This window comes from Podarcis cretensis (genome assembly GCF_951804945.1).
Source record: "Podarcis cretensis genome assembly, chromosome: 10".
Lineage (NCBI taxonomy): Eukaryota > Metazoa > Chordata > Lepidosauria > Squamata > Lacertidae > Podarcis > Podarcis cretensis.
The window spans coordinates 4,041,471-4,055,434 of record NC_137179.1 but is presented as its reverse complement, the minus strand read 5'-3'; the positions used below and the strand labels follow the sequence as shown (position 1 = coordinate 4,055,434).

The 13,964-nt window shown below is 45.8% G+C and overlaps 1 protein-coding gene across 1 annotated transcript; it reads right to left on the bottom strand.

Moving 5' to 3' along the window:
* Nucleotides 1–1,651: 1,651 nt before the first annotated feature.
* Nucleotides 1,652–8,939, bottom strand: LOC307225244 (C-type lectin BpLec-like). The gene is made up of 5 exons (XM_079993150.1): nt 8,770–8,939; nt 7,997–8,091; nt 7,023–7,172; nt 5,760–5,871; nt 1,652–1,884 (listed from the first exon to the last, which is right to left on the bottom strand). Exons 1-5 carry the CDS (start codon nt 8,900–8,902, stop codon nt 1,817–1,819), a joined length of 558 nt encoding a protein of 185 aa, XP_079849276.1. The 5' UTR covers nt 8,903–8,939; the 3' UTR covers nt 1,652–1,816.
* Nucleotides 8,940–13,964: the final 5,025 nt, after the last annotated feature.

Sequence of the window (13,964 nt, the reverse complement as noted above, 5' to 3'; positions counted from 1 at the left end):
CCCAGCCAGATGGGCAGGGTAGAAATAATAAATTATTATTACTATTATTATTATTATTATTATTATTATTATTATTAGACACGGGTGGCACTGTGTCTAGGGCTTGCTGATCAGAAGGTCAGCGGTTCGAATCCCCGCGATGGGGTGAGCACCTGTTGCTCAGTCCCTGCTCCTGCCAACCTAGCAGTTCAAAAGCATGTCAAAGTGCAAGTAGATAAATAGGTACCAGTCCGGCGGGAAGGTAAACGGCGTTTCCGTGCGCTGCTCTGGTTCACCAGAAGCGGCTTAGTTATGCTGGCCATATGACCCGGAAGCTATACGCCGGCTCCCTCGGCCAATAAAGTGAGATGAGCGCCGCAACCCCAGAGTCGTCCGTGACTGAACCTAACGGTCAGGGGTCCCTTTACCTTTTATTATTATTATTATTATTGAGAAGCCCACCCAGTTGTTTGGGAAGCTGGTGCAAGCTGAGAGCCAGTGTGGTGTAGTGGTTAAGAGCGGTAGACTCGTAATCTGGGGAACCGGGTTCGAGTCTCCGCTCCTCCACATGCAGCTGCTGGGTGACCTTGGGCCAGTCACCCTTCTCTGAAGTCTCTCAGCCCCACTCACCTCACAGAGTGTTTGTTGTGGGGGAGGAAGGGAAAGGAGAATGTTAGCTGCTTTGAGACTCCTTAAAGGGAGTGAAAGGCGGGATATCAAATCCAAACTCTTCTTCTTCTTCTTCTTTTAACCTTGCTTTTAGCCTGTTGCCATTTTAACTTTCCAAAGTCTTAAATTATTGGCGTTCGTTCCAATTACGGATAATTTTATAACTTTAATAAAAAATAATAAAAGCATTAGGCAAACTCATGGAGGAGAGGGCTAGGGATGGACACAATGGCTCTGCTCTGACCTCCGCAGTTGGAGGCAGCCATGCTTCTGAATCACAGTTGCTTGAAACAGCAGGAGAGGAGAACGGTCTTGTGTTCAGATGCCGCTTGCTGGTTCCCTATTGGGCATCTGGCTGTTAGAATTCCTGCTCCGTGATTGCAGTCACGGGATTGTTGTCTATCACACGACGGTGTAGGTTTTGACTCCACAGAGTGGGAAGTGATGGAGACAGGATGTTTGTGTTACTGTGTTCCGTGAAGTGGGACAATGTCCTTTGTTCTCTCTCTTTGCTGTCTGATGCTAGAGAGAGAGGGAGCCATGTTGCAGTGCTCCGTGTGTGTTTATATGTAAACAAAGTAGATTAGCCAAAATGCTGAGTTGCTGAGGTCTGTTACGCAAGCTGCGAAGACTCTGCAGATCCCTAAGCATGCCGATGTTGGCATCGGTCGCTGTGATGTTCGGAAGTGAAGAAAGCTTTTGAAGCTCCCAAACGATCGACCAGGAGGGAGAGAACATGCCAGTCGGGCATGTGTCTCTGCCAGGGTCCTACTCGAGTGTAGGACGAGCTCCTGACACTGGCCACTCACTGTGAGAACAGGACACTGGACCAGAGGGGGCCGTGGCCCTGATCCAGCAGGCCATTCCCATGTTTTCATGGATTCGCTTCCCTTCCAGATATGCTCAAAGAAATTGATGTGGGCTGTGTCTGCCTCTGCAGCTGACGGACCCCTCTGGCACCCCTGGCAAGCAGCACCTCGAACAGACACAAGGAGACAGAGGGAGACGGGGAGGAGACTTTCTTTATTGATTTCTCATGAATGTAGGAGCTGCTACAGAATAGGGGTGGGGTGTTGCAGTTGGGACAGAAGGTCTTGGGCCTCCATGGAAGGGCCTTAATCCCCGTTCTCCAAGGCATTCAGCTTGCCTAACCCTTGTCCGAAGACCCCTACCCCGGGATTTTACACATGTAATAGTTCTCTGCCTCGCAACTATTGTCGTCCCAGGACATGTATTCTAGAAAAACAGGGAAGGAGAAGCATTAGAAGTCACTGCCCCTCGTCACCTCCTCCCGGCTCATCCTTCTAAACTGGGAAACCAAAATGGATTAGTTGAAAGAGGGGCTGTCCTGGGATCAGAGAAAGTAGAGTCAGAAGGGATCCCTAGGGACCCCAGGTCCAACCCTTGCAATGTTAGTTTTGACGTGCTTTGCTTTCTTCTTAGCAAGTAAGTAAATGTGGGCTTCTTGATCGTGAACTTTTAAAAATCAGTTTGACTTTATAGTCCATGCCCACTTAATTTTGCGTATTGATCTAATCTGATCTAAGCTGAATTTCATATCATAGAATCATAGAGTTGGAAGAGACCACAAGGGCCGAGTCCAACCCCCTGCTAAGCAGGAAACACCATCAGAGCACTCCTGACATATGGTTGTCAAGCCTCTGCTTAAAGACCTACAAAGAAGGAGACTCCACCACACTCCTTGGCAGCAAATTCCACTGTCAAACAGCTCTTACTGTCAGGAAGTTCTTCCTAATGTTTAGGTGGAATCTTCTTTCTTGTAGTTTGGATCCATTGCTCCGTGTCCGCTTCTCTGGAGCAGCAGAAAACAACCTTTCTCCCTCCTCTATGTGACATCCTTTTATATATTTGAGCATGGGTTTCATATCACCCCTTAACCTCCTCTTCTCCAGGCTAAACATGCCCAGCTCCCTTAGCCGTTCCTCATAAGGCATCGTTTCCAGGCCTTTGACCATTTTGGTTGCCCTCTCTGGACACGTTCCAGTTTGTCAGTGTCCTTCTTGAACTGTGGTGCCCAGAACTGGACACAGTACTCCAGGTGAGGTCTGACCAGAGCAGAATACAGTGGCACTATTACTTCCCTTGATCTAGATGCTATACTCCTATTGATGCAGCCCAGAATTGCATTGGCTTTTTTAGCTGCCGCGTCACACTGTTGGCTCATGTCAAGTTTGCGGTCAACCAAGACTCCTAGATCCTTTTCACATGTACTGCTCTCAAGGCAGGTGTCACCCATCTTGTATTTGTGCCTCTCATTTTTTTTTTGCCCAAGTGCAATACTTTACATTTCTCCCTGTTAAAATTCATCTTGTTTGTTTTGGCCCAGTTCTCTAATCTATCAAGGTTGTTTTGAAGTGTGATCCTGTCCTCTGGGGTGTTAGCCACCCCTCCCAGTTTGTAACTGATCATTTTTTTGTGATATTATAATTATCTATTAAATTTGTATACCCACAGATATATTAGGTATATAGGTTAACCTGCCCACTTAACTGGGTGGGTTAAGATTTGAATGGATCTTCTTAAAAAATCGGGCATCTTTTAAAGAAAAAACAATGCACGCACAGTTTCATAAGCCTCCTAGTTGACAGTAATAGGGAGCAGGATTCAAACTGGTATACAAATTATGATACCACAGCTCTTTGCTGTTCCCCCTGAATACCTTTTGCAGTACTCTGTTCCTGGCTGTGTCCTACACGGCTATGAATGTGAAAAGAAAATGCTCCTAGCTGTATATAAACTGAAATTTTGCATTTGAGTAGATTTGGGGATTGTGGAGTTAACTCATTAAACTTGGCCTATTCAGGGTTTGCGACCATGTAGACACTGCTTTTGGCTAAGAATTGCCACCCTCTAACTCAGGGGTCCTCAAACTACGGCCCGCAGGCCGGATGCAGCCCGCCAGGACCTGTAGTGTCGGCGATGTTGTGCTCAAGGGTTAGATATCAACGAGGATAAGTTTGATCAAACGAAGTGTCGGCGATGTTACGCACAAGGGTTAGAAACAGGTGACAAACGCTGGCACCCTGTCTAACTCTTGTGCGTAACATCGCTGACACTTCGTTTGATCAAACTTACCTTTGTTGATATCTACAGGAGCCTGGCTAAAGGTACTTTAAAGACTGAATCTTCCTTTTGGACACAATTGGAATGAGTTCTCTGTTTGTGAGTTCTGTAGTACCTAGCTCTCTCAATTTTTGGATTATTAATATAAGATTTGGAAGTAGAATGGTTTGGTAGTGTTTTGTGTGCTGCTTATGTGCTGCTTTCTTTATACTGGCCAGGTAAGGCCAACAGCCCCGTGGAGAGACGTCCACGTTCCTCTCGCTTCCGACTGTTGGGGGTCCTTCATCGAAGACCTCTCTCCCGCCAAGTGCTCTTCACCTCTTATCTCGGAGCCTCTTATCTTTGTTTATGTAACCGTGCAAACCAAAGGCTGTGTCTAGTTGCAGTGGGACAGCTCGATCTCTCCAGTGAGAGTCTGCTTTGCCTTCAGCACTGAATCTGGCATTCACTGTAGGCCAAACTGTGGTAGTTTGCTCCTTCCTGCATCCCTCCCCCTCCCCCCCCTCTCTCTCGTATTCAGTAGTGCTGTGTAGTTCTTGGAGAATGCTGTTAAGTGCATACTTGCCCATTTCAGCAGTGACCTTGAAAATCAGCGTACAGTGGTACCTCGGGTTAAGAACTTAATTCGTTCTGGAGGTCTGTTCTTAACCTAAAACTGTTCTTACCCTGAAGCACCACTTTAGCTAATGGGGCCTCCTGCTGCCGTTGCGCCACTGGAGCACAATTTCTGTTCTCATCCTGCAGCAAAGTTCTTAACCCGAGGTACTATTTCTGGGTTAGCGGAGTCTGTATCCTGAAGCGTATGTAACCTGAAGCGTATGTAACCTGAGGTACCACTGTATAAAAGTTCAAATTGGTCGTACTTGGCACAGATCCTCTCTGATGAACACTTGCTACGACTAGCAGTGACAAATATGGAACCGGATATTGACCATCTCCTTAGCCAAAAGCAGGCCCATACTTCCCATTGAAATACTTATAAATTTATGTTTATTAAAATTGTTCTCCATTTTAAATTTTGTGTTGTTTTTCCTGTTTTTTTGTGCACTAGAAATAAAATAAGTGCACTGTGCATAGGAATTCATTCATTCTCCCCCCCCAAAAAAAAATATAGTCCGGCCCCCAACAGTGTCTGGGGGACAGTGAACCGGCCCCTGTTTAAAAAGTTTGAGGACCCCTGCTCTAACTTGTGAGTCGCAAGTCATGCGGCCACAGACAGTATCCGGTCAGTGACTTGACCCAGTGGGTCCCTTCCAACTCTACAATTCTATGACTTGCTGCTTCTATGCTAGTAACGCAGAACTTTTCATTTTTCTTTTAGGAAACTTTTATCTTCATTTCATACAAACCTCACGGTCCCCCTTTAAACACTACTCTGAGTTGTTTGGGAGGAATTCTAAGGCTGTTTTGGAGAAAGACAGCCCAGGTCTGGGGGGGGGGGGGCATAAATAAATTTCACCCAGTGACAGGAGAAAGGTTGAAGATTCCCCACCCCTCAGAGGACAATATACAGTATTGCTGTTTTGTGGTGAGGGCTCCAGGAGACAGAAGGAAGCAGAGTAGGACCACCTATGATATCTGTGGAGAACCAGAAATCTGCAGACCAGATTTGGCCTACTAGGTTTCCCATTTAGCCTACAGGGTCATGTTGGCCAAACCATGTCCACCTCTCCTACCCCTGGTATCATGTACCATGTCAGGTGAGGAGCATGTAAAGATGTCTAACCCTGTCAAAAGTTGGCCCATAGAAGTGAGGGGGTGAGGTGACCATCCCATCCCCATGTCTGATCCAGTTGCCCACCTATGACCCAGCCTAGCTAGTCTTCCTCCGAACCAGCCTGGTCAATCTGCCACAAAATGTCCCGCGAGGTGGACACAATTCTTGGGTTCACATTGTTGACTCTGTTTTCTTTCTTTCTTAACAGGCAAAACATGAATAACTTGTTATCAGAAGCATGGAAACAAGGTTCAAGGAAGCCCTCCCTGGAACCCCATAGAACTTAAGATCCTGGAACCCTCTTCCTCACCTGCGCCGTACATCTCGATGCAGAATTCTTCTTTGAGAGAGTAGGAAGGCTGTCCAGCCCCCCAGGGCATATAGTTGACCACAGCGCTATCGGTCCATTTCCACACTATAATCTGTGGAGACAACCAAAAGAGACAGGTTCTCAGCTGAAGAAGAACCAGGGCCCTTTGATGTTCTCCCTAATTCTCAAGCAGAAATAAAACATTCATTTTTTAAAATAGATTTTTATTAAGATTTTAAAGGTTACAATAAGAACAATAGAAAAAATGTGACAAACATCTTCACAAAGAAGAAAAAAAAAGAAAAAAGAAAAAAAAGAAAAAAGATACAGGCAATAAAAAAGAACAAATCAAACCTTTACATAACTTATCTTTCATTTGCTTGTTTCCGTGACCTCCTCACACCTCCCTTTTTTGTATTCTAGTTCAATTAGATATATCAGCAAATCCTTCCCAACTTTGTTTTTATCCTAATGATTTATCTTAATATACTATAATTTTACATTCTCTTCTTTCACCAATTCATTTTTACTTACCGTAATCCTTTATATCATTTCTGCTAAAACCACATAACTTTATTCCAACATCCTTCTAACATTCCTTTGACACCAATTGGATCTAACAGTTCTGTTTCCAATTTTGATTTTTCCACCCAGAAATAAAACATTCAGACGCTCGGGACCCCTGTCCTGTCGTGGCCGACTCTGGGGTTGCGGCGCTCATCTCGCTTTATTGGCCGAGGGAGCCGGCGTACAGCTTCCGGGTCATGTGGCCAGCAGGACTAAGCCGCTTCTGGCGAACCAGAGCAGTGCACGGAAACGCCGTTTACCTTCCTGCCGGAGCGGTACCTATTTATCTACTTGCACTTTGACGTGCTTTCGAACTGCTAGGTTGGCAGGAGCAGGGACCGAGCAACGGGAGCTCACCCTGTCACAGGGATTTGAACCACCGACCTTCTGATCGGCAAGTCCTAGGCTCTGTGGTTTAACCCACAGTGCCACCTGCGTCCCATAAATAATGGGATAGGATGTCCCTAATATCGCAGGAGAAATGTTGGAAGGTATATGCCAGTTAGCGAGTGCATGACAACCTTAAGTCCAGTGTGTATTAGCTGAACAAGCCTTAGGAACTTTTTTGTTTTAAAGGTTGATGCAGCAGCCGTGGAATTCAGAGCTCTCGTCTTCTGGACTGCTCCTCTGTGTGCTTGCAGGCTGATGTTTCCAGCCAGAGACGAATGAAAAGCAGAGGCTGCCCCCTTTACTTACCCTTCCACCGCGTTTGACTCTGAACAACCCAATCCAGATGTGGGATCCAGGGACTTTGCTTTGTTTTATAGCACTGGCTATATACCTGTGCTCTTCCTCGCTAAGGATGGAGACCAAGTGGCTGTCAGTCCCAAACCTTTGGCAGTCTGCCTGGGAGAGAAAAGAATAAGGGGTTTTACCCTGGAGGTGAGGGCAAGCTGCCTGGTTGCATCAAGCGGCTCCTGTAAGATTTCCCATGCAGGATTGTGCAAGGACCACAGCACAGCTGTAAGCTTTTTGTGTAAATCACCGTGACCTCATAACCATGGATGGATCTGCAGTACCAGGTGCCAGGGATATACAAAGCAGTGTGATCAATACAGTGATTGGTTCTGCTACTCTCAAAGATGGCATCTGAGGCCAGAAAGAGAGATCCGAGGTGGGGAATAAATGGAGGGCAGGTGTACTTAGAATCCTTTCCCTGGTTCAACAGGTGCTCTTTGTGTGCTTACTAGGTGGAGGTGAAACTGTCCGTTTTGATTTCCCCCAATTTCTCATTTTTCCAACATTAAGTTTAGCGCCACCAGATTTCCACATCCCTTTGATTGGTTAATTAAGGAAGAAGTCCCCGTGGAAATTGTTTGATTTCTCCTTTTTTATTCCTCCTTTCTCCATTTTGATTCCCCCAGTTTCTCCTTTTTGCAACCCCACATTTCTACATCAGTTTGGGGGGTAGTGGTTGTTTTTTTTTTTTAATCCTCATGAAAATTCACCAGCACTTTATTGCAAGTTTCCTCTAAGAAACACATTTTTTTTTGCAAGTGTTTCCCCCTAATATATTGTATTTTTGCACACCACCAAGCAGGTCTTATGCACCAACAGGGAAGGGAGATCACTAGTGAAGTTCTGCATGGGTGTGCCTGTCTGTCTCTCTGACACCAAACATGGTGTCTTGAGGAATTTTCAACACAGGGCTTCCGAGAATCTCTCATTACCTCTGCATCATTCCAGTTCCGCTTCACTTTTCTTAATAAATAACAATGTCCCTGAAACCTGGACCAATTCTGAGGGCAGCCTGATGATTCTGTGCCTGCCAGAGAAGAGGGAAAACATTATAAAGGTCAGTTTGGGGAGGAGATCTCTACGAGACGAATCCACAATCCAGATTATTAGCAGGAGGGGGGGGGGTGTTCACCCAGGACTGAGGGTTGAAACTGGAAATTCCGGCTGACAAAGAGCCTTGGTTGGCAAAATATTGCTCAAAAAAAAGATATGCTAATATGCCTAAATTTAAATGTGAAGTACTGATGGCAGAAAAATTAGTAAGGAAAGATAATAAGAATATATAGATGACTTGAGAAGGCTGTAGAATGCAAAGATTATTGTAAATTGTATAATGTGGAGGACATTGAGTGGGGGCGGAGGGAAGTGGGAGGAAGGAGAAAAGAATAATATGGTGGATTGAGGAAATATAAATGTAAATGTATGGGGAGATGGGGAGGAAATGGTGCTGGCTTTGGTACATTTGTATTGTAATGTAATAGGTGAAAACCAATCAATAAGGAAGGAAGGAAGGAAGGAAGGAAGGAAGGAAGGAAGGAAGGAAGGAAGGAAGGGAGGGAGCCTTGGTGCCCCTGTTTCGTCCTCTGCTTCATGTTTCAAATCTATATTACTAGGATTTGCCTCATGAGCCATTCCTTTTCACCTAAGGATTGCTATCTGCTTGGCTTCTCCCAGTCCAGGTTTGAGGAGCCCAGTTGGGATGTACCTTGTAGAAAGGAGCAGGCCATCAGGAAGCCCCAAATGGAGAGGTGGAAGAAAGTGATGCGTCCCATTGGCACCTGAGGAGAGAGAAGAAAAGAAGAAGAGACTCCTGAGATCTGTGAAATGGGATCGTGCATTTTATAGAATCCTCTAGATCTGTCATCTGTTGATAGAAAGGTTGCTCAGTCCCTGCTCCTGCCAACCTAGCAGTTTGAAAGCATGCAGTGCAAGTAGATAAATAGGTACCACTCTGGCGGGAAGGTAAATGGCGTTTCCATGCACTGGTCTGGTTCACCAGAAGTGGCTTAGTCCTGTTGGCCACACGATCTGGAAGCTGTACGCCAGCTCCCTCGGCCAGTAAAGTGAGATGAGCGCCGCAACCCCAGAGTCGGCCACAACTGGACCTAATAGTCAGGGGTCCCTTTACTAGATCTGTCATCTATTGATAGAAAGGTTACGGGTGGCCGGCCAAAAGAAGAAGTCACCTAATGGAGTTAATGGACAACAGGTCTTTAGCAGACGAAAGGCAGTCCTTGTTCGCACAACTCGTGATGAAAACCCCCTACTTCAAACATAAGGAAGGCTACTAACTGAGGAGCAGCTCCCCAGCTGTGAGAGATGGGATGGCAGCTGTTGGGAAGACCACCTGCTTATTATTAAGGCATGGAGAAAGTGGAGAGGGACAGGTTTTTTCTCATCACATTGGAAGTCATGGGCATTAAACGGACCTGAATGTTGGAAGATTCAGGACAGATTCAAGCAGTTCATCACTAAACTATGGAACTCACTCCTCCAACAGGATTAGACAAATTCACAGAGGCCAAGGCTTTCGATGGCTATTTACTCTGATGTTCTACCTCGCCTGTCCAACGCCACAATATGGCACTAAATACCAGTTGCCAGAAACCGCAGGTGGGGATGTGCTGAATAAATTTGGTTTAGAATTTATTGGACTCCACTACTCTTGCTTAGAAAAAAGAAGAAGAAGAGTTTGGATGTGATATGCCGCTTTATCACTACCCAAAGGAGTCTCAAAGCAGCTAACATTCTCCTTTCCCTTCCTCCCCCGCAACAAACACTCTGTGGGGTGAGTGGGGCTGAGAGACTTCAGAGAAGTGTGACTGGCCCAAGGTCACCCAGCAGCTGCATGTGGAGGAGCAAGGAAGCGAACCCAGTTCACCAGATTACGAGTCCACCGCTCTTAACCACTACACCACACTGGCTCTCAAGGGACTGTCTACACCAGGGGCACCCAAACTATTTTTCAAAGAGGGCCAGATTTGATGAAGTGAACATGTGTGAGGACCGTCCAAAGTTGTTGAGCTTTTTTACATTTTTTAAAGGGTTTTACCACAGGACATATACTGCCACGGGGGCCAGATGAAGCCTCTGAAATGGGCTTTGGACATGACTGGTCTGCAACAACACGCTGCTGGAGGATGTGAGAAGGAAAATGCTTTTTTGAAACACATGTGGGCATTAAATGAACTGAATGTTGGAAGGTTCAGGACAGGGAAAACTTCATTAAACTATGGAACTCTCTCTCCCCTGCAAATTTGTGGAGGAGATTGTGCATTTTGTGGTTTTATATTCTGATTTTAGTCTGTGAGCCACCCCGAGACCTGCGAGTATAGGGTGGTATATAAAAATTAAAATAAAAAAGAAGGCTTTCAGTGGCTACTAACCCTGATGACTGAACTGCAGAAGGGGCAAGAAAATTCTTATGATTGCTTCTGTTGGTCCTATGCCCTGATGAAGGAGCTCCCAATTTGTTTGCCATTTACTGTATTTGCTTTTGTGAATTTTTTCAGTTGTGTGCACTATTAGAAAAAGGCACATTTCTTTTCTCATCATTTTATTTTGCTGCTCCTTGCTCTGGGACTGAATGTATTCAGTGAAAACACACACACACACACACACACACACACACACACACACACACACACGTGTATGGATTTATACTGTCAAACCTCGGGTACAGCCGCTTCAGGTTGCAGGTTTTTTCAGGTTATAGACCCACCAAAACTCAGAAGTACCAGAACAGGTTACTTCTGGGTTTGGGGGGTTGCGCATACACAGAAGTGCTAAATTGTGCTTTGCACATGCGCAGGAGCACCAAATCGCAACCCGCGTGTGCACGTGTACGGGTTGCGAACACTGCAGGTTGCGAATGTGCATCTCGCATGGATCATGTTCACAACCCGAGCGTCCACTGTACTGCCCTTCGTTCACAGATCTAACAATGGTTCACAACAACAAATGATGATATAAAAAGCACAAAATACATAGTAAAAATAAGAACCAAAACAAACCATTAAACGCCCCCCTCTCCGCCAGAATACATTTAAACGGCCCAGGAGCGCAGATTAGACTGCTACTTGGCCCATGAAGATTTGGCCATCCATATTTCTGGGTGGTTAGTGAAGTTCCACAGCTGAGGCACCACAACCGAAAAGGCCCTGCCCTGGGTCACCACATAGTGGGCTAGGTTTGCTGGTGGGACAATGACACCCCTACTGGGCAGGCTGATATGGCAGGAGGTGCAAATAGCTGCCATAGCCATTACATTCAGGGCCATCTTAACCATAGATAGCAGGGGTGCAGGGCTTTCAGGGACGCCAGGCCAAGAGTCTGGGGCCCGAGAGTTGAGTCTGGGCAAGAGCCCGCCCGTCGGTCGAAGCGCTGTGGCAGGATCTTCTGCTGCTCTGCACCATGAGTTTGGGGGCGACCGAGCCAGAGAGACGCTGAGGTGGCCAGCCAACTCCGTCCTCCTGAACGCCTGGGACTGGGCAACCTGGGGGCGGCGGTGCCAGGCAGATCTTTGCACCCCAGCGCATATGCTTAAGACAGCCCTGATTACATTATAGCATGTGTTATATGTACGTAACTGATATCAAGGCTTCTTATAAATGTCACACAGCCCATCATTCTCTCAGCACAAAACCCACGTTAATTTTCAGCACTGCGTTGCACAAAACGAGGAGCCAGTTTGAAGAATTGCAAAATTGCAAAATAAAAACACAACAAGATAAATTTCTCTAGCACAAGCAACGCTTGGGTGAGGGGCTACTTATATTTCCGCAAGTGATGTCACCTTCAGCGTCTCACTCCTGTGAGAATGGATGGAAATATCTATTGTAAAAATATATGGCGATTACAAATTTATTTATTTTTTAAAATATATATATTTAAAAGTAAGCATGAGATCACATTATGAAGAATTGTTCCCCCCCCCTCTAATTTCCGCTAGTCACAGCAAATCAAAAGAGCTTCTTTTTCAGAGAGAACCAGACTCTACAGACAACAGGGACAAAGGGACATCACCTTCATCATCTGCTGAGGGGCTTTCTAAAGGTATCTGTGTGGGTGCTGGCCCTTCCTATGAAAGTTACTCACCTGGTGGCCCATTAGGCTGTATTGTCCAGAGAGAGGGGAAGGCTTGTCTAAAGGATATGATATAGTCCTGAATCTTTCATAAATGAGCAGGCAGGGAGCCGTGAGTGCATGTGGCCCCGTCATCAGGAAGAACTACTGAAGAACTACTGAACCCAAAAGCACATCTTGGCCATTTGGGAGTTCCAAGGCTGAGCAGTGATCCATTCTCTAGGGACATCAGGAAGTTTCTTCTGTGACTGATCTTGCCGAACACTTAGGCACCAGGCACACACCTACATTGATCGCCTTGAGCCAATTGCAACCTATCTGCTTAACCTCCCTTGCCAAATTGTTGTAAAGAATTTTTTTTTTTGCCTTCCACAGATAAATGGAATGACAGAAAAGTTTAGCTGTAATCTGCCTGGAGCCCCTGTCAGGGAAAAAGGCAGGGAAGGAGGAGGTGGAGGAGGTGGAGGAGGAGGAGGAGGGTGTTCAGGAACATATCAAAGAGTAAATCCTATTGAACTCAGTGGGACTTGAGTAAGAATGCTCAGGACTGCAGTGTAAGGCTGGCCAGTCTTTACCCAGTTACCTGGGAGTAAGCTCCATTGAACATAGTGGGACTTACTTCTGAGTAGCTAGTGTAAGACTCCCTGTACAATTGAACAGTCCCTGCATTTTTGGTAAGAAATGTCTGGCTGTGGAAGCATTGCAATATAAGAATTTAAAATGGATTGCTTACATTCCCTTCAGAATTATAGGAAGGGCTTTTCATGACGGCTTCAGTGCGTCCTTCATTTGGTGGAGGTATTTTCTTTTCAGTAGAAATGGGACTCTGTTTTTGCACCCACACACCACTTTGTTTCTGTTGATCTTTTTCAAGCTCTGATTTTATGTTCTCCACATTTCCATGTCAGTCTGCATTATTTTTAAGTCCTCATGAAAATTTGTTGATATTTTGGTGCAAATTTCTCCCAACGCACACATTTTTTCCCCTGGGGTCGCTTCCAACTCTACAATTTTATGATTCTATGTTTCTATACTTGGTGGGTAGGGCTGCTTGTTTCTATGCATCTTCTCCAGAATTACTTAGCGTTTTCCCATTATTTCTGTGTATCCACAAGTAGTAGCAGGGCTATGTTTATAGTCAAATTAAAAACATAAGAAGAGTGCTGGATTAGGCTAATGGCCCATCTAGTCTAAGGTTACCAGACATCCCCGTTTCCCGGAGACAGTCCCCGGATTTACAAATCAGTCCCCATACAAAATCCATTGAAGTTGAAAAGTATCCCTGGATTCGTTGAAAAAAATCTGGTAGCCTTAATCTACCACAGCATCCTTTTCTCAGAGGGGCCAACCAGATGTCCCAGTGGGAAGCCCGTTTGCAGGATCCGAGCAGAAGAGCCCTCTCCCCTCCTGTCGTTTCTACCAGCTGGGATTCAGAAACATTAATGCCTCTGGCTGTTGAGCTTGAGCACAGCCATCTTGGCTGCTAACCCTCTCCTCTACGAATCTGTCCAATCCCCTTTTAAAGCCAACTAAGTTGGTGACCTTCACAGCCTCGGTGTTATACTTGTTAACGGAGAAATCCGAGGGCTCCCTTGGACAAAAAAAAACAAGGACACCAGACAGGAATACCAGAGCAAAACAGCAGCCAGTAGGCTTGGTCTTTATTGAAGACTGTCGCGACAGGACCCCCACCTGCCACCAGGTGAAACAAAATGGAAGCCCAGAACAAAAGAAGACCCCAACTTTTATTAGTTACTAATCCCCCAAGCTACACCCCTAGAACTACGTCACAACTGATATACTTCCGGTGGCGCG